Source organism: Xiphophorus maculatus, chromosome 5 (assembly GCF_002775205.1).
Source record: "Xiphophorus maculatus strain JP 163 A chromosome 5, X_maculatus-5.0-male, whole genome shotgun sequence".
Lineage (NCBI taxonomy): Eukaryota > Metazoa > Chordata > Actinopteri > Cyprinodontiformes > Poeciliidae > Xiphophorus > Xiphophorus maculatus.
In genome coordinates this window covers 4,761,340-4,780,386 of record NC_036447.1, presented here as the reverse complement: position 1 = coordinate 4,780,386, position 19,047 = coordinate 4,761,340, and the positions used below count along the sequence as shown (strand labels likewise).

At 36.0% G+C, this 19,047-nt stretch overlaps 2 protein-coding genes across 2 annotated transcripts; one reads left to right on the top strand and one right to left on the bottom strand.

The window, feature by feature from the left end:
• Positions 1-711: 711 nt before the first annotated feature.
• tbce (tubulin folding cofactor E) lies at positions 712-10,737 on the bottom strand. Its single transcript, XM_023333157.1, has 16 exons — positions 10,430-10,737; positions 9,077-9,161; positions 8,610-8,774; positions 8,197-8,282; positions 7,598-7,697; positions 7,415-7,517; positions 6,908-6,984; positions 6,728-6,820; positions 6,312-6,376; positions 5,570-5,634; positions 4,608-4,760; positions 3,848-3,986; positions 3,210-3,278; positions 3,031-3,090; positions 2,844-2,935; positions 712-1,366 (listed from the first exon to the last, which is right to left on the bottom strand). The coding sequence occupies exons 1-16, from the start codon at positions 10,545-10,547 to the stop codon at positions 1,271-1,273; spliced, it is 1,566 nt and encodes a 521-aa protein (XP_023188925.1). The 5' UTR covers positions 10,548-10,737; the 3' UTR covers positions 712-1,270.
• Positions 10,738-11,162: 425 nt separating this feature from the next.
• rbm34 (RNA binding motif protein 34) lies at positions 11,163-16,425 on the top strand. Its single transcript, XM_005810724.3, has 11 exons — positions 11,163-11,363; positions 11,522-11,678; positions 12,729-12,853; positions 13,008-13,218; positions 13,684-13,743; positions 13,855-13,898; positions 15,115-15,198; positions 15,292-15,355; positions 15,430-15,472; positions 15,547-15,665; positions 15,800-16,425. The coding sequence occupies exons 1-11, from the start codon at positions 11,341-11,343 to the stop codon at positions 16,112-16,114; spliced, it is 1,245 nt and encodes a 414-aa protein (XP_005810781.1). The 5' UTR covers positions 11,163-11,340; the 3' UTR covers positions 16,115-16,425.
• The last annotated feature ends 2,622 nt before the right edge of the window (positions 16,426-19,047 follow it).

Below are 19,047 nucleotides of genomic sequence, written 5' to 3'. Positions count from 1 at the left end.
AATCAACAGTGATATAGTGTCAGTTATGGTTAAAACCCTAACGGTGATTCAACATGTAAGTCACCGACCACTTTCAATTTCGTTTCAATGTCAGGCTTCAATGTAGATTCAATGTTTCTGCCTGACATCATTTCAGTCATTGTGCTATCTGGGGAGCTTCCTTCCACATGTTTCTCACAATAGTTTTTCTGGAATTCCACTATCTTGGTGTACAGTCATAATTTTTGTGATTCACACAAATAATATAGATTACACACACATGTATATTTTGAAAAAGTTTAATAAAAAGTTCAACATTTGGTCGCTTGACATTTCAGGCATTTATTTTTTGTAGTTTCGATAAAACAGAAATTTTAAGTAGAAATGTCAGGCTTCTGAAAGGTATCCTCATACTTGGTTGAAGCTCCTTTGACATGAATTACTTAATGAAATCAGTATCCCCATAAAACCTGTCAGCATGAATTCCTCTAAAATGTCCCAGTCAATGTCGTGTGTTAACTGGATTTCAGAAAACCCAGTGGACCAGAACCAACAGACCCTAAATTATCAAACTGCAAATTTCATTGTAGACTTCAAGGATTGTGAAATATGTGCCTCTCTACTCTTTCTCCAGGGTATTACATAAGATATTATTTATAACAATTTAGGAAAGCAAACAAAATGTAGCAGCAATGGTGAACTTTTAAAACAAGAAACCAAAAACAGCAAAGACATTTTTCCAACTCTTTATTTGTTCCACAACACAGAAAAGAATTAGATAATTCTCAAAATACCTATTCACAATCTGATGTGTAAAAGACAAATAACTAAAATAGTTATCCAGTGAAGGTGTTCAATGTTTCTGGGGAGACGTTTTATCTCCCTAAATCCACATTTTTAGTTTCTACATAGAAACAAAAACAAAACATTGAAAATATGAGCTGTTTAACAAAAAAAACAAACGATCCATAAAAACAGACTCAGACAGAACACATAAATTAAGAGATGCTGTTTCTTTCTGCTGCACTGTAGTCTGAAACTAAACACACATGAAGCTTTCCAGGCTTGTGAAAGCTTTATGATGATGACCCGTTTCAAAATTAAAATATTTTTAAGGCAGAAGAAGAATCGCTACCTTACACCTTCTTCTTAATGAGGCACAAATTAAGACGATTACGTCGTTCTGAACGTCTGCAGTTGCCTAAATGAGAAAAATTAACACAGAACAGTGTGATAACAAAATCACATTTCAGTTTGTGTTAAAGTTTAGAAAACATGCAGCTGGATCAAGTCAGGACCAGCGAACCAGAACCTGGTCTCCGTCCTCCACAGAGTAAAAATGAAGCGTCTTTAAGTCGCTGTCGATGGGAAACTCTGTCCCCGACACCTGAAACAGAATAGGTCGTTAGGTCCTAATTGAGTGATTAACAACTTAAAACTGTTCCTATTATTTTACTCAAAATTATTTGTGGTTGTTTCTTTTTGTGGTGTACCTAGAAATAGACTAAATTAGATTATTTTCTAACTGAAAACTGTATCAACTTGAAAACAAAGCATTTCTCAGAAACATTTGCTTTATACCTAAATATTATTTCAGTGGTTTACAGGACAGCTGCATCTTCAAGCATTTTTCAATTCATACAATGTTAGTTTGTAAAAAAAAAAAAAAACTGCTCATTTTTATCTCATTAATATTTGTTTTCATGATCATTTTAGCTTAATATTGAATTTGATTTCTTTCTAACAAAGACTACATACATCAGGGGTCTCAAACTCCAGTCCTCAAGGGCCGCTCTCCCGCAACGTTTAGATGTGCCTCTGCTGCACCACACCTCAGTAGAATAATGAGGTCATTAGCAAGGCTCTGGAGAATTGATCTACACAAGGAGGAGGAAATTAAGCCATTTCATTCCAGTGTTTTGTACCTGTGGCACATCTAAAAACTGCAGGACAGCGGCCCTCGAGGACTGGAGTTTGAGACCCCTGACATACACAATGTTCCAAGAAAGCATTGGCCTCCTTATTTCATCCATTTTTGATTTTTGTCCCACCATAACTTATTTAAAAGGTGACCTATAAATCTTCCTAGAGCAGGGTTTATTACATGTTCATTACCTTTTATTGCACAAAATCATTTTTAGACGATGACATTTTCAACAAGTCAGTTTTTTCAAAATGAGCAGTTTTAGGGCCTTCTGTCTCTTTAAATCTAAATAAGCTTCTGCTGACCACGCCCAACTAAGTGTTTACACTCGCATGTGAAAATGGTTGCAAAGAGATGAGCAATTATACAACCATACATCTTTCAAAAGCAAAAGTAGAGCCTCCTGCACAACAAACAAGAATTTAGCAACAATGTCTGGACATAAAGTCAACAACAAAACACTTTGGTCAGCTCATTTTACCACTGTATGTGCTGGGCAAACAAATGGCCTGGACTCCAGCGTGGGTTGCTGTGTAACGGGCTAGGCCTCGCTGTGGTTGCTAGGTAACGGGTAGTGCCTGCTGATTTGTGCCATTTCCTTCTGAAGATTTTTGAAATGGCTCATTTTCTAAACACCAAAAAACATCAAGTTTTTACCAATTTTTTTTTTTAAGCGATTGGGTTAATTTTTAGGTACAAAAATGTGGAAAATGTGAATTTTGCTTAATATTAGCTATTAGATTATTTCAAGCACGGTAATATTAAGTAAAATTAGCTACCACAACTATGCAGATGACTCATTTCTACATTACATTGCCACCAGGTGTTTATGAACTGATTCAAATGCAAATACAAGCAGGTGCCGATTGCAAGTATTTAGGCCTGCTTAGTTTGTGGATTCTGTGTAGAAATAAAGCAGAGATGTGTGATCCAGTTTCACCTTGTGACTGGTGTAGGTAAGCCTCAGATCTGCAGGTGGGATCTTCAGCAGCCTGTGCAGCAGTCCCTTTACTTTCTGAACAACCATAGAGGCTACAAATGTTTGGATATAACCAGAAAACAACTTTTACATGAGGTTTAATTCATTAATAACTGCTGAATTAATGCTCAGGCAGTTTGTTTTTTACCTGGTAGTTTCTTGCCTATAGGTTCCCGTTCAGCATCATCAGGAAAAACAAATGTAATATCTAAGAAAACATATGGAAAACAAAACCATATACAGAAAGCATCATATTATGGGTTAGGGTTATTATTATTATTTTTGTGGAGACAACTGAGGAGAAAAAACAAATCAAGCAGAACTGACTTATCAGCTGATTTTTCAAGGCAAATGGCTCTGGCTTCTTCAGCTCGCCTTCATCCGGAGCTCCATACTCTTAGAAAAAACAAAACAGACAATAAATGATAACTGAATAAAAACTGTCACCATAAAAAAAGGAGGCTTGCCTTTTCCTTATTATTCGTTATAGCCTCTTTCTGTCCTGAATACTGAACAAAGAGTGATTGCACAAGACAGAAAAGTTAATTTGTTTTTTCTGAATATTTGGTCACATCTTAACATCCCATAATTTTCTTAGCTTTTATTTAGGACTTTAGTTTTCTTATATTTTCAACTTTTTCACCTTGCTTTTGCCTGATCAATCAATTCCTCTTTTATTTGAAAGAACAAAGCAGAGTGATAACAGATGTTTCTCTACTGAAACAAGTAGCAGATACTAATCAATTCATAATTTAGGAAAAATATGAGTAAATTTACAACTTTGGAAAGAGTTGCTAAAAACATATAAACAGAGTAAAGGATCTATAATTCCCAATCACTAGAACACTTGCATTCTCTGATTTGGAGCCTAATACCTTTGGCAATATATTGCACAATAATGAACATAGTAGAATTTTTTTTAGCATAACTGTGCTTAGTTAGGCATTTTTAACAAAGTGTCTTACTCTTAATAAGCATCTGATAACGTGGGTGCTGGCAGGTGAACGCCGTGCTGGACTGATCCACACCCCCTGCCTTCAGCCACTCCTCTCCAAACATCTTGATGTAGTCAAGCTCCGCCCCCTTTCTTTCTTCAAAGCTGATCTAAAAGCCAGGAGAAATGAACGTCAGTTTCTGGATGGTGAATCAACAACAAAACAGTTGTCTTTTCCAGCTGGCATTGTACAGTGCATACAGTGGTAAAATGACCAAACATGCTGGAACTCAGCTTGGATTGATAGGTGACGGGCTGGGGTTGCTAGGTAACGCCACAGGGCCCCTAGTGTGTCTTAGTTACCTTGGGGTTTTTGAAACGGCTCATTTTCCAGACACTAAAAAACTTTAAACTTATTCTTGCCAACAAATGGCTTGGGTTGTTTTTAGAAGCAGTAGAAACAAAAATGGGTGTATAAAAATGTTCAGAATGTAAATTTTGCATAATAGGTTTAATACAATTTGAAATAAGGCTACAATGTAACAAAATATGGAAAAAGTGAAGCCATGTGAATACTTTCTGGATGAACTTCAAGAGCAAAACTTTGCATCTTTAAGTCTCACTGTCATTTGCAACTATCCCACTATGAAATATTCTTCTGCAGCTGAATAACTTCACCTCAAAGACTCATCCATGTGTAGAAATGACCACAGTGGACTCTTCCAGTTAACATCTCAAGTAAAAAAAATACACAAAAATGGCTAACACTGATGGAAAACACGCACACATACCTCACTGTTGTTCAGGTAGAGCAGATGTCCAAGTTTGGCAATAATCATTTGATTGACAGTTTTTGGGTTTCCATCGCTGCTCACCAGTTTGTTGTCACGACATGATAATTTAACGAGGCAGGGAAGTTTGGCAAGCTCATTAACCATACTCCACTGGAAGAAAAGACAGAGAGAGCCTGTTCAAGCGAAACGAAAACTTGTTGCCAGCATAATTAGTGCTTATGATTGTACAGAGCCTCCTAGGGGACATGGGAAAAAATTATTTTGTGTTCAATCGCAGTAATATTCATTGGGAATACAATAATGTACTGGTCAGTTCACTTTCAGTGTTCTTAATTGAACACTGAAAGTGTTTCTGCTCTAATATAGGGGTTTTCCATGTATGTCAACATCTCTTTTGTGAGATATCTAAGGTTTTATATCTTTTTCCTTAGGATTGAAGTGCACCACAAAAGTAAAAGCAAAACAGCCTAACGTGCTTTCCATCCCTTTTAAGACATAAACAGAAACTTTCTATAAGAAGGAAAGAAAGAAGAAACACATCCAAACTATTTGGACTATTTCTGAGTTATTTTCACTGAGTAATAAAGTCATCTGACAGTTTTGATTGCGTCTTTTTTGTGTTGATAGTCGGAATGGTTAATAAAGGGCCGTTTTCATGTGCAGTTCCATCTCCACCTTACACAAACAAACATAAACTGCAGTGAATAAATCGATTTTCAGTTTTTTACACCAAAGAGTTAAGAATATATAAACACGTTTTCAGAGGCTCTTTAAATGTGCAATTTTCAATTGACATTTGTGACTCTATGCAAAACAGAGCACGGTATATTTGCAAATTGTGAGGGAACGCAATACTTTTGCGAGGGAATGCAAAAGATTTTTTTATGTCCCCTATGGGGGTCTGTATAATTGAAAGGAAAAACAAAATGGAATAATTTCAAGCTGTAACACAGCCTGACCTCAGAGATGTTGTTGTGGTCCAGATTGAGATTCATCAGAGCGGGAAAGATGTCTGTACTAGTAGCTACAGAGAAAAAATATTAACGACTTTAGAATTATGGAGTTTAAACACAAAATGCACTCAGTGATTGACAAATCCACCAAATAAAAAGACTTGTACACCTTTTCTTCTCAGTAAATCAGACCAAACTTCCCTCAATTTAGGTCCATTAGAATCATCTGAAATTACTTCTATTTGCTAAATGCCACAATTTTATTTTAGATGTATTTATTAATGTTTCCAGAATCAGAAATTTACACATATTTTCCTCAGTATTTTGTAGCTTTGTCTCTGAAATGTCTGACCTGGATCAAACTTTCTGGGTTTCCTTCCAGAAGTTTCAATATTTCTACATAAGCAGTTAGTTCTATATGTGGTGTTAAAATACATCCAATTAACTCAAATGTCTCAGTTAACCTATCAGGCGCCTCCAAAGCCATGACATCACAATCTGGGCTTTCACTCGTTTAAAGAGACAGTATTCATTCTGATCGAGAAAACAAATATATAAATCTGACTTTGTCACACATAGCAAATTTTTGTAATTCTAACTCACCTAAAAGAAGATAAATGTGGTCTATTTAAATTCTGACAGTCAGATAAATATGTATGGAAACTTCTGGTTTCAACTGTGTATATATTCATATAAATATTTAAATGTGCATGTCACATTATAAATAACAGAAAATTTGTCAACACACCTTGAGTTGCATCTTCAAGTTGAATAATTGACAGTTTGGTGTTAGAAAGGTTAAGCCACTCCAGTCTCCAATGTAAAAGAAAACAGAGTTATTTTAGAAAGATCATTCTTATTGATAAAAATGTAAGTATTTAAGCCAGGTATTAAATCACAGATTTAGTTTTTCACATGCAGTATTTTATGTTGTTTTCATTTTTGTCTAATAAATAAAGACTGTGAAACCTTTATTGTGTTTTTGTAAGCTTTAAATCTTTGTAGAACATGAAAATAATCCATATTATTATGTCCTAACAAATGAAAGTGTAGAAATAAAAGAAGATGTGATTTTTTTACTCCATGGTGTTATTAAATTCTAGTAAATCAGTTAATATTTTACAACTTAAAAATGAAAACTATTAAACTTCCTCCTGACTATACCTGGGCAGAGAGGATAACCTGGACACGCTTTCTTGCATCAAAGGATTACAAGACAGATTGAGACTCTTCAGTGTTTGCAGGATGCCCTCTGGCCTTCAGGGAAGATACTTTCATAAGTTTCAAAGTGATATGAGAGGAAAAAGATACTGCAAAATTGAAAATGGATGATGGGAATCTTACCTCTGTAGTTCTCTTATGTTGTTATTTTCTAAAGACAGATCCTCCAGCTGAGGCCACATGGGGGCGCACTCCAGCATCTGACCACAGAAATTTCAAGTGTTATTTGGCCTTTGGAGAAAAAAACGTTCATAAGCACAATTAAAATGTTTTAAAAATCTTTCCTCTGCCTGGTAAACTACCATTTTTAATTAAAGAAAGTATTAAGCAAGGATTTCCCAGATCTCCTTTTCACTTTATCCACACTGATTCTAGCTAATCTAAAACAAAAGTTTAGACTGATTTAACTTCAAACAGTGGAGAAAAAAATTTGTAAATGTTTTCGAAATTTAATTTTTTAAATCAACTGTTAGATTGCAATTTATTATAAAACTGTGCAGTTTGAATATCAAACACTTTAAAGGATTTTTATAAGGAAATCGAGCACTTTCCAAACCCTAAAACCACCTAAAAGAAATTTGAAAAAATTTCAAGAACTATAAACCTGTTGTGTTTTTAGGAATTGCTTACCTGCAGCCAGGTGAAGTCACAATTGTTGAGGGCAAGGAGTTTGAGGTTGCTGAACGCCTGACGGTGAGCCCAGGGGTCAGAGGTCAAGCTAATTCTGTTGACACTAATAGAATTAAAAGAGTTTTAAGTCAGTTAAAACAGAATGCAGCTGTTAAAACACAGACTTTCTGGAGGAGGTTTTACCTGAGCTGCAGGCCTTCCAGTTTGTCCAGCTGCTCTGTGATGGCAGCCACATCTTTCCATGTGGACAATAGAGACCCAGAGAGGTCCAACCACTGAACATCTGAAGTGGGCTGTTAAGGCCTCCAACTACTCCGATAATCACAGGTAGCACAGCCAAGACCTGACTGAGACACTAGTTTCAGTCAGGTCATAACCTGTACATAGTGTTTTTTTCTGTTGTTTTCTTCACCTTTCTTATTGGCTTTCTGACCAGACAGAGATTTAAATCGGAGCAGCAAAAGCAAATGAGGTGGATTAGCAGCAACAACTGATGATGTCATTCAGGACGTTACTGTGAAATATCATCTTTGCTGCCCAGAAATTGAGCTGTTAGCATTTCATAACAGTCATGGTACTGCCTTCAGTCAAGGCATTACCATCCAAGACGACTCTTTGAAGATACTTGGATGACAAAAGTTGCGACAACATTCAACTGTCCTTTGGGATGAATAAAGTATTTTCAAATTGAACTGAATAAATAAAGCTGAAGTATAATATTCCAATCAATATTTCAGCCAAAATTTACATCTGTAGTTGTTAGGTTGGTAAGAACAGGATACTGGGTGTTGTTTTCCTGATTTCTCCGGCCGCCCCGGGTCCATTGACATCGCTATGGTTCAATACAACTGATGGAAGATTCTCAAACCTGTAATAACAAAAAACATGTTTATGTTGATGTGTATCTGCATTTGGCAGATGTTTTTACACAAATCAGATACCAGGGCAGTTAATATCAAAATGAATAATAAGGTACTTAGAAGGAAGATTACTAAAGATTTGTTGATATGTTTGTCCAATCCAATTCCAATTTTTTAAGTGGTCGGCAAAAATATTGTGCAACTTTTTCTTATTCTTTTGTCTGAGCTTCGTTTGCCCTAGTCTAACAAAACCCGAAAACATGAAGCAAAGCAGCTGAATAATCACATAAAACAAGCACAACTTAGTGAAAATCCTGCAAATACAACTGTCGTACCTTTTCTCCTCAACAACAAACCATTCGAGCTTCTTGGAGGAAATAAAGATCTCCTCGTTCAGCACCTCCTCTGCGTTTGTCTGATAGGTCAAATAAACAGCAGTGAGGAAGTCCACTCCAAAACTCACTTTCTGCGGACGAACAAAGGATCCTCCTTTAGGATTTCTAAGAGAAGAAAACAGTATTCATCTTTTTAATTATTCACTTACATGTGATGGAGACTAAGAAAAAAAATCAGTGAACAAAGTCATAATATAAAGTCGCACAACAATAAAGTTGAAATAATACAAGAATAAAGTCGTAATAAAAGCTGAATGCAAAAGGTTGTCTAAGTCCCACTGTAAAAAGTTTATTTCCTTGACTTACAAGCAGAAATTATACTGCCAGGGCCAAATTTCCATCACTTACAATCACTGATAGTAAACAAAACAACAATGATAAAATTGAAATAAACAGTCAGAGATTACCTGCATGTAAAATACCGCACTCCTTCATGGCTGCCGTCATGTTTTCCTCTCTCTGGGTTATCCCACTCCACACCAAGCCACAGGCCTAAAAACAACGATTATGCAGGTAAAAAGTTAATATCTACCTCAGCACCATATGTTGGCTTTTATAAAAGTTTCAGAACTACAACAAAAATAAATATATCTATGCTAAACTGACTTAGTTTAGCATAGATAGAAACTATAGAAACATTCTAATGTCTCAAAAGCCTTTTAATGCTGTGTTGTATTTAATAAGGAAAACTGAATCAAAAATATAAGCCATAGAAAGAATGTGCAATAAAGTGACTACTTGAATTTATGGTGATGGATTTAAAACAGGTCTTAAATGGTTGAAATTTTGTAAAATAAATAGTTACAGATGTATTTTCTGCATTTTAAAAACGTGTAAAAGTTGGATACTTGGTTGCCTAATTGTGCACCCTTAAAACAAAAATAAGTTTTGCACTGTCATGGCTATAAATTTGATGTAATTTGCACTTTTGTGCTTAAACTTTACCACACAAATGAACGCATGACTATTTTTCATCTGGATTTAAGATATAAGATTTAAACTACTCTCAACAAATCACCAAAATAAGTTTCACCTCCATCTGTAACCAACACTGTCTGTGGGATCATCAAATTAGCTGTTCCTGAGCTACAGACAGATATTGTTGATGTGTTTGTGGCAATATCTGGTGATTTTGCCTCTCTCTCTGCTACACTTCCAACATTTCAACCATTTTTAGCTGCTCCACCACAGAAAATAGGACACTAGCTTTGTTAAATATCAAGAATTTATGCATTTATGCATCTCTAAAGCAAGACAACCTCTTGGCAAATCAGATTATTATCTTGTTTTAAACCCGTCAGAGAGGAAACCTGCGATTAAAACAAGAGCTGTGACAAGATGGTCACAGGAAGGTGAAGAAACCTTGCTAGGTTGATTTGAAGCCACAGACTGGGATGCATTTTGCCAACCACATGGAAACGGCATCACTGTCTGTTTGGACAACATGATTCCCATCAGAACAGATAGGTAATATAACAATAACAAACCCTGACCTGAAGGAAATGCTAAACAACAAACAATGAAGAATTGGTTATTAAATCTTCTGTACATCAGGTTTTTTTTTGGTTTTTTTTAAGTACAACAAAACAGTCCGATTGCCTAGGCTGAATTTGTCCCATTTCAGGATCGATCTTTATATTTGTGCTACTGAAGTTATCATCAGGATGTAAAACCGAGCAAATTATTAGGTAGCAAAAATTATGAGAATCTGAATTCGCTACCAGAACAACTCAGAAATGAGAATAATTGTGTTTTTTCACCTTCATATGGTGATACATGCCCAACGTAGCGGACCGTGGCCCGTTCCTTTCCGCAGGAGATCCGCCTACCCACGGGGTCCAGCGGCATCTCATCCCGTTCGGACTGATCGGTTCTCATTAAGCCGACCACAGAAGACAGAAAACACTAAAACTGCAATTGCTATAGATCGCGCTTTATGTATGTGGTACTTTCCAGCCTTAAATACCTTCAGGGATTCACAAGTGAAACTTTTAGCATTAGAGTCCAAATCTAGAAGCGGATCTGGGCTGAGTTGAGAAACATGACAGCTTGACAAGCTAAAAATTTTTCTTCTGGTGTCTTTTGACGGTTTGCAAAGACGCATTACCGCCACCTGCTGTTTAACCTTACGTATAACCTTGCTTGTGCTCGATATTGTAAATACGTGAACTCTTTTGGCATTTGGACAGTGACAGAAACTTTTATGACTTAAATAATACGGGATATGTTTTCTCTAAGCGGTTAAATATAATTTATGTAACTTTAAGTGAGAGAGAGAAGAGAGAAAAAGGTACGTAGACTGTAGGCTTACCGGAAGTGACACATTTCAAAGGCGTACTCGTTTCCACCTCAAATATTTTTCATTTAAAGAAATAAAAATACCAAGTGAGTAAATAAAAAAATATTTCTAGTCGTCATAAATATATTCCCTTTAGCTAAATCCAAAATATCCCGCTTATAGTTTAATTCCGGTCATTTATTAGTTGGTACCTTTGTATCTTCCTTACAGTTTTCCGTCGGGGACACAATTCTAGGTAGAACAGTGCTCGGGCTATAAACGGAACGTGTTGTTGTGTTGTGTGTTCAAAAAGTCTACATGCGACTGTAAATAATACATTATTTAAGCAGAGATAAAGACATAAGATTGGACGGCGGGGATCCAGAAGAAGCCATGAAGAAAAAAGTTCACCACAGGTTTGTTTACTTGCGACAACCTCCTTGCTATTGGCACGTGAATACAGGACAGAGAAACCACGCACTAAAACAGTTGAAACGCCCATAACAGTCTGACATTATTATGGATTTATTGTTCTACTTTTGCATCTTTTTCATTCTTATGTTTGTTTCTGCAGAGAAAAAATGCTGCTCGGTCAAGAGTTATCTGCATATGCTGTCGGCCAGGTATCAGGCAGTTTGTTCCAACAGAGCTCTGAACCGTCTGGGTCATTGTCAGCATTATTCACGACTCCGTTACCAGCGTCAGAATCTCTGTTTCAGCCTGTCCCCAAGGTAAGCACCACTTTTGTTCGCCTTGATTTCCCTTAAAAAGCAGGATGTTAAAGGTGGACATTTTTACACGTTTTGAGTCTTAGATGTTTTCAAACTGCACAGTCTATATAACAGTTTGCTTTTTTAATGATGGGATTATAACCCCAGAATTAACCAACTGCCTCTTAATCATGTGTTTTCCAACCCGATGATTGAATACCTCCAAGTTATTCGGGTAACTTAAATGTTCACAAATCTGGTGCTCTTGTGACTTGTCCAGGGTATCTTGTTGATTGGTCCTCATCTGTCTATCAGTTTAGACCTGGAAGTCCCACAGGATCTTACCCTTGCCATTTGCAGACTATGGATTATCTTGATTATGTCCTATTACAATTAGTGCTGTTTTGCTGTCTTTCAGTCCAGCCTCTCAAGCCTTTAAGTACGACTTAGCTTCCTGAATGTGTCTGTGCTACATAGGTTTGTTTTTTCTGTGTTAGACATTTACTTAGCGTTTTAGAGTATGTAAACTTGACCACAGGTCGAGCATGTAAATAGAAATAAAATCTTGCTCCTGGAAAACATAATTCAGTTCAGCTTTCAGCACGTTTCTTGTTTGTATTGGCCATTAACATGTTTCTTAAACTTGAATATCTGCTAGGAACAACAAGAACTCCAAACCACAATCTGGTTTTCAGAGCTCAAAGGTTCTGTTACGAAAGAACTTCAGTTAATTAAAAGTGAGCATAAGATGTAATGCAGGCTTGATTTGTAACACCATACCAACATGGAGTCACAACTTTTAAGAAAACCGAAATTTACAAGAGGCTTTTCTACTGACTGCTTTAGGTGTTATTAGTTGATTAGGATTATTTAGTTGGCCTATTCATTGTAATCATTTTTTCCCCTCCTTCATATGTTTTAATTTTTTATATTTCGTATTGTTTTTTTCTTGGAAGGGGTCTTTGGGTGTTTTGAAAGGTGCTAACAAATAAAATACATTATTATAAATGAGACTATAACTTGTTTGCAGTCTTGGCATTTCATATTTTTCTTTTCTTTTCTTTACTGTAGAAGCGTATTCAAAAGACTGCAGAAAGAAATGAGCAGCAGAAAGATGGCTTAGAAGTGAAGGTCAAGCAGATGAAGAACAAATCCTTCAGGAAGACGTCAGTGGCTGAGCAGCAACTGCTGAACAGGTGAGAAGTTTACGAATCATTCCTTCAAATGCATATTTTATTGTTCGAATCTTCCTTCTTACCATCACATTGTTCTAAACGATCTTATCAAAAAAATAAATAAAAGCACAACCTTTTGTCTTTTCTCTCTCTTGTTCATCTGCATTGGTTTTAGGGAGAGCAGTTTATTAACAGCAGACACAGACGAGGATGTGCAAAAGAGTTCAATGAGGAAAAAGAGGAAAGCATCAGAGATTACTGGTGAAAACAGTGCAGAGTACTGGGTGATGAAGCGACAGAAACAGAAAGCCAATAAACAAGAGGAAGCCTTAAAGATGAAAAGGACCGTGTTTGTTGGCAACCTACCAATCAGCTGCACAATGAAGGTAGCAGTCACTCACAGTTTAAGCATCAAATGACTTGATCATTCTTCCTCGGTTTGACCAGGAACAATGGTCAGGCTTTAGACAATTAGAAAGTCTAAAGCCTTACAATTTCTTTAGAAAGCACATGATGTACACCAATTTACAAAAATAATGTTCCCTACATTACTCTAAGAATGGATGGAAATGATCATCTGTTGTTAATATTGGCCCAATTTTACTTATCGGACCGATATCGATATGAAAAAAAAACCAGATACTGATATATTGTGTATCCTTGGGAATAGTATTTATCCCTGTGCTTCCCTCTATTTCTGTTTTGGAGACTGACCCCACATTAAACCAATTCTTGTGATCTTAGGTTGATAAAATGCAAGGCAAAGTTCTGTATTATTTATTAAGATTGTTCTTATTGTTTTATGAAGGAGCTAATGTGTAATCATTTGGTTATTTTTTTACTTTCTTTAGACTCTGCAAGGACTCTTCAAAGATAAAGGACCGATTGAATCTGCTCGGTTTCGCTCTGTGGTAAAAAAAAGAAAAAAAGATCAGATTCACAATTGTAACACTCAGTGAAATTCTCATTTATTTAATTACCTAAATAATCTTTAATCATATTTTACTCTTTCTTCACTTTAGGTTAGAGAGGATCCCTCAATGTCTCGTAAAGAAGCAACTATTAAGTAAGTGTTTGACTCAAATATGTTGACATTACAGCTCTAGAAAAACTTTACAGCAGGGTTCGCATTGGTATTCCATGACTTTTCCATAACTCTCCTTGACCTTCAGTACAATTTTCCATGACCCACATACAACAGTACAACAGGTTCAGAAAGAAAAGTATATGACTGAAAGACTAACCCAGAGAGAGGGAGGAAACATAAATGACAAAAATTTGAAAATGAAGCCCACACAGACTAGAAAATTGCAATCAGTGCATCGCTGCTTTCTTTTTGATCTGTCTGCCGAATGGTTGAATACTGTAATCAATGTAAAGATCATTATTACAAACAAAATACATTTAGTAGTTATTAAAGAAGTACTTAAAAATCTTGAATATGTCTAAATATTTGACAGAATATTCCTAAAGAAGAAAAACTTGACAATGTTCTCTATTCATTCTCTATATACTGTATTTATTGGTCACTGATGCTTTTCACTTATTACCGACAATTAGACAGACATCTTCTCCCGCTCCAAGACAAACACTGTGCACTGTATTGGAGCAAGGAGGAGGCAATGTGTGACAGCGGTAACAGAAACACGTAGTAACTCGCCTTATTGCATAGAACTGAATCGGTATGTGAAGAGAAATAAGCTGGACAATATGCTGGCAATTTTGTGACATTTCCACAGTTGTGGTCTGGACTTCTCTTGAAATAAAATCCCGAGTCCTCAATGTCCATCACACTCACTTGAATTGACATTAGCACTTTAGCATTAGCTCTACTAAATACGATGTTATTGTAGTGCCTTAGCATTAGCAGAACTAATGTCTATGATTAGTACTTTAGAGTTAGACTTTTTAGTTAGCGGTGTGCCAACAGCTGGTTAAATGTAATTCATTCATGTGTCAGATTCTTATTCAGCAGTCTAACTAACAACATAGAACTGCATTAGTATAAATTTTAAAAAAAGTGTTTGTCTATGTTTTCTAATACAGCATTTCTAACATCACAAACTTTTTCAGTGTTAATGGTTTTATGTAAATGCTAATATCACCAAGCGTACAGTTTGGCTGACTAACTAATCTGTCTTTTTTTTAACTCTTCTATAAACTCATTGCCATCTCACTATAGTCTTGATGCATAAGGGAATTAGTACTTATAGTAGATTCACAGAACCTCTTCTTTCTTTGTTACACTTTTCAATATAGATTTTTCTTTTTTACATTTACAGACGCCAAGTTCATCCCAAGAAGCAAAGCATAAATGCTTATGTGGTGTTTAAAAATGAAGAGGGAGTTATTAATGCTCTGGAGAGGTGAGAAGATTAACAGTGCTGCCAAACTAATAATAAACTTACAAGAGAAACGGTAAACAAGCACATAAATGATGATTGGCTTTGTCCTCTCAGGAACGGCATGGAGATTGAGAAAGGCTTTCACATCCGAGTGGACAGAGTGACTGACAAGTCATCAGTAAGACTTTCCAAGATTAAACTCACCTGTGCACTCTGCAGTCCTGTTGCTAAAAAATCCTTTTATTCTTGCAGCATGATCACAAGCGCTCTGTTTTTGTTGGAAACCTGGCATTTGGTAATATGGTGTGCCAAAACAAAGCTCATGATATAATGTGATATGCATGATACTGATCTGTTGGATATTTGTAGATATCAAGGAGTTGGCATTTCGACAGCATTTTGAGGAGTGTGGAAAAGTCGAGGCAGTGCGACTAGTGCGAGACCCAAACTCCGGACTTGGGAAAGGATTCGGATATGTCCTATTTGAGGTGCGTTGAACATAATGCAACAATTAGGATGCTGTCTTTAGAATTTCCTAAAATTACTAATTATTAATTAAGATTTGTATTGTTTTTACGATGAAAACATTAAAAAATATATTTTTTGTTTGTCCCTGTCGCAGAGTGCCGACTCGGTAGAGGTGGCGCTAGCACTGGATGGCTCAAAGCTGGAAAGCAGGTCCATCCGTGTGAAGAGATCAGTGAAAAAGGAAAAGCAGACGAATAAAACCAACAGCAAAGGATCCCTGAGGAAGTCCAGGCAGAATGCTGTGAAAGGTTCAGGAGGGGCCCAGAAACCCGGTCAAGCAAATTTCAAACCCAAACCAAGTAACCTCTCGTCTTTTAAAGGAGAGATGGCAAATCCAAACAAGAAAAATAGGAAAGTTTTAAAGAAGAAAAATAAGACAAAAAAGAGACATCGAGTTTCTACGAAATGAAGGACTAACGGTGATAAAATCTGTTTCCTTGACTGTTTGAAAAAGATTTTCTTTTTCACAATGTTTTCTAATGCAATTCTCCTTCCAGACAAATAACCAAGTAAAGGATATTGTATTCTGAAAATGCACATTTTCTCAAGATTGGGTGTGGTTTTAATTTTAAAAGTTTAAACCTGGGGTGTGTTTGGAAAAAAAAGAATAATTGCTCAATTTTATTCTTGCAATATATTTAGCTACAAATGTTCAATTCAATTAAGGAATACTTTATTTGTCATGAAGGGAAATTAAATGTTGTAACTCATTAACTCAAATTTCCGGTAGTGGTCTTTATTGCAGCAAATTTGATGAAGCTTCTGACAAGACTGTGTTTTTGCAAGATAGTCTCATGAAAAGGAAGGTCAGGATTGTCCAGCATTTTCTTGACTTTATGTAAAATCCTTCTTTGCATCTTCATCTCCACAGTCATCCCCAGAACGGAATTAGCCAATGTGCCTAGTGGTGGTGCACAGCTCTCTTACTTTGACTACACCGTGGCACTACTTTCTCTTTCAGTCACATTTCTACAGATTTGTTACTACATTTGAGATTGTTGTCCTGTTGCCTGATCCAAATTGGAAAGGACCTTGATTTAAATGAACAGTGTTTAAAGATTTTTGCAGTTTTCTGGAAGTTTGATCCAGATTAGAGGAGCATAGAAACTGAATTCTGCTTCTAAATTCTTCCTCAATTTAAATTTGGTACTCCCACCCTGAACACATCTAACAAGTATAACATTTTATATGCAGATTGTATGTGGAAAACAATATGGAATTATGTTACAAGCCAACCAAGGAAAAGAGAGAGAGTTTATTTTTTTGCAGAATTAGCAAAATGGGAAGAAAAAGGTGATAAGGACTGACTTTAAGACCAAATCTTTCACTTCTGACCACAAGATGGCGTTGTTACATCTGTTTTCCAGTGCTATGTGTCCTGTACTGTATTAGAAATAATATCTCGAGGCACCAGCATAATAATGCGGGCCTAATTTATAAATTTACGAGGAACTCTTGAGTTTTCAAATTTTACTTTTGCTCTGGATGAGCATAGAAAATAGACATCAAACTAAATAGAATAGAATGCGAAATTCACATTAAGCACATTCTTGCACTCCCACTTGGGTCTCTACAGCTTCTAAAAACAGTCCAAGTGCTTAATAAAGAAAAAACAGCCATTTTTTGGGGAATAAATCAATATTTTTTGGTATCTGGAAAATGAGTTGTTTCAAAAACCTTCAGAATGTAACATCGCAAATTAGCAGGGGCTGACCCTCACCTAGCAACCCAGTGAAGCCAAAGCCGTTACCTAGCAACCCCAGCAAAGCCCGGCTCGTCACTTAGCAACCCAAGTGGAGTTACAGCATTTGGTGAGCTGGTTCTACCGCTCTGTGTTTACAATGACTGCTGGAAAAGACAAGAGTTATCCTGTTGACATACTATTCAGAAACCATTTGCTGCATTCGGCTGTGCATGAGGTGCCACTTATGCTTTTTAAAAATGTACAGATGTATAATTGTGCATTTGTTTGCATAAAATCGCTAATATGCATTCTTTCACATCTAAGGAAGTTCTTTATTTCATGAACTATTTTTCTGATCTCATTAATCTTATGATTTTGAGTAGATAATTTAGTCATACTTGTATACAGAAAAATACCACTCTATCATTTAATCTCTTTCTGAACTACTTTGTTGAGTATTTCAAGTCAATTAAATGTATCTCTAACAAGTCTTCAAAAATTACCAAGGAAAAACTCAGAAAGTTTGAGATTACTGTAATTTCATAAATTTTCCAGAAAAAACTTGGGATATTTTCTGAATTTTAAAAGGTGAAAATTTTAGACTTTTGAAACTCAGAAACTTACAAGTTTCTTTCTAGAAAATTTCTGAGATTAACCTCAAAATTTGAGTTTTTTGTTGGAAATGTTTGTTCTCATTTTTCTATCTACAATGGCCCTAACTGGCCATTGTACATACACCTATCCTAACCTGTTCAAGGAAGCATAAATAGGACACCATTAATATTTTCTTTACATTTTGCATAAAGACTTTAAAAGCAAAGCAATAATCAATGAGTCATAAATAATTCAGTCGGGAGAAAAAATCTTAAATCCACTAAGAGGTAAATAGCTGAGGTTTCAATGTTTGCAGTGGCTTCATTTAGTAGTAAATGCTTGTAAACATGGACTATAAAGCTTTTTACATGCTATTATGAATATTTCATCACTACACATTTGGACATACACCGCTTTCACACAATGATGATGCAAGCTACACTATGATACACAGCTCCACCGGTCACTGGATGTCACCAGAGATGCTGCATAAAATTCACAGAGACGTGTCAGAAATTAGCATAGTGAGCAGTTGGGCATTGACGGTTGTCTTTCACTGTGAATATCAACCACAGTGCTGGTGAATAAGTCTTTTCTCAGCTAATCTTGTAACAAACTCCCACAGACCGCTGTGATGTCAGAGCAAGTCTGGAAGTTTTCGCCACCATCTGAACATGTCTGCTGTTGTCGGACTCAAAGGCTCTTTAGAAACATTTGATGAATGAATTGTCATAGAAATAATTCACTTGTCCAGTTTCATCTAAGGTGGAATATTCATAGCTTAGAATTAAAATGGACTGAAAGTTAGACTCTCATTATCACTTCATAGTTTTTGAATATTAATCTTTAAATTTTCTGCAGATTTGAAAGTATTTTACAGCATTAATTTTTTTATGAAATTGGCACAGCTAACATATTTACTTGATTAACTTTTAGAAAAACAATATACTTGTAGGAGTTGTTTTACTTCAAAATGCATTTTTACTTTTGAGTAATATTATTTTAAAGTGACACTGTGAACAATTTCTAGCTACTCTTCCCACCTTCAAATTTGTTTGGAACAA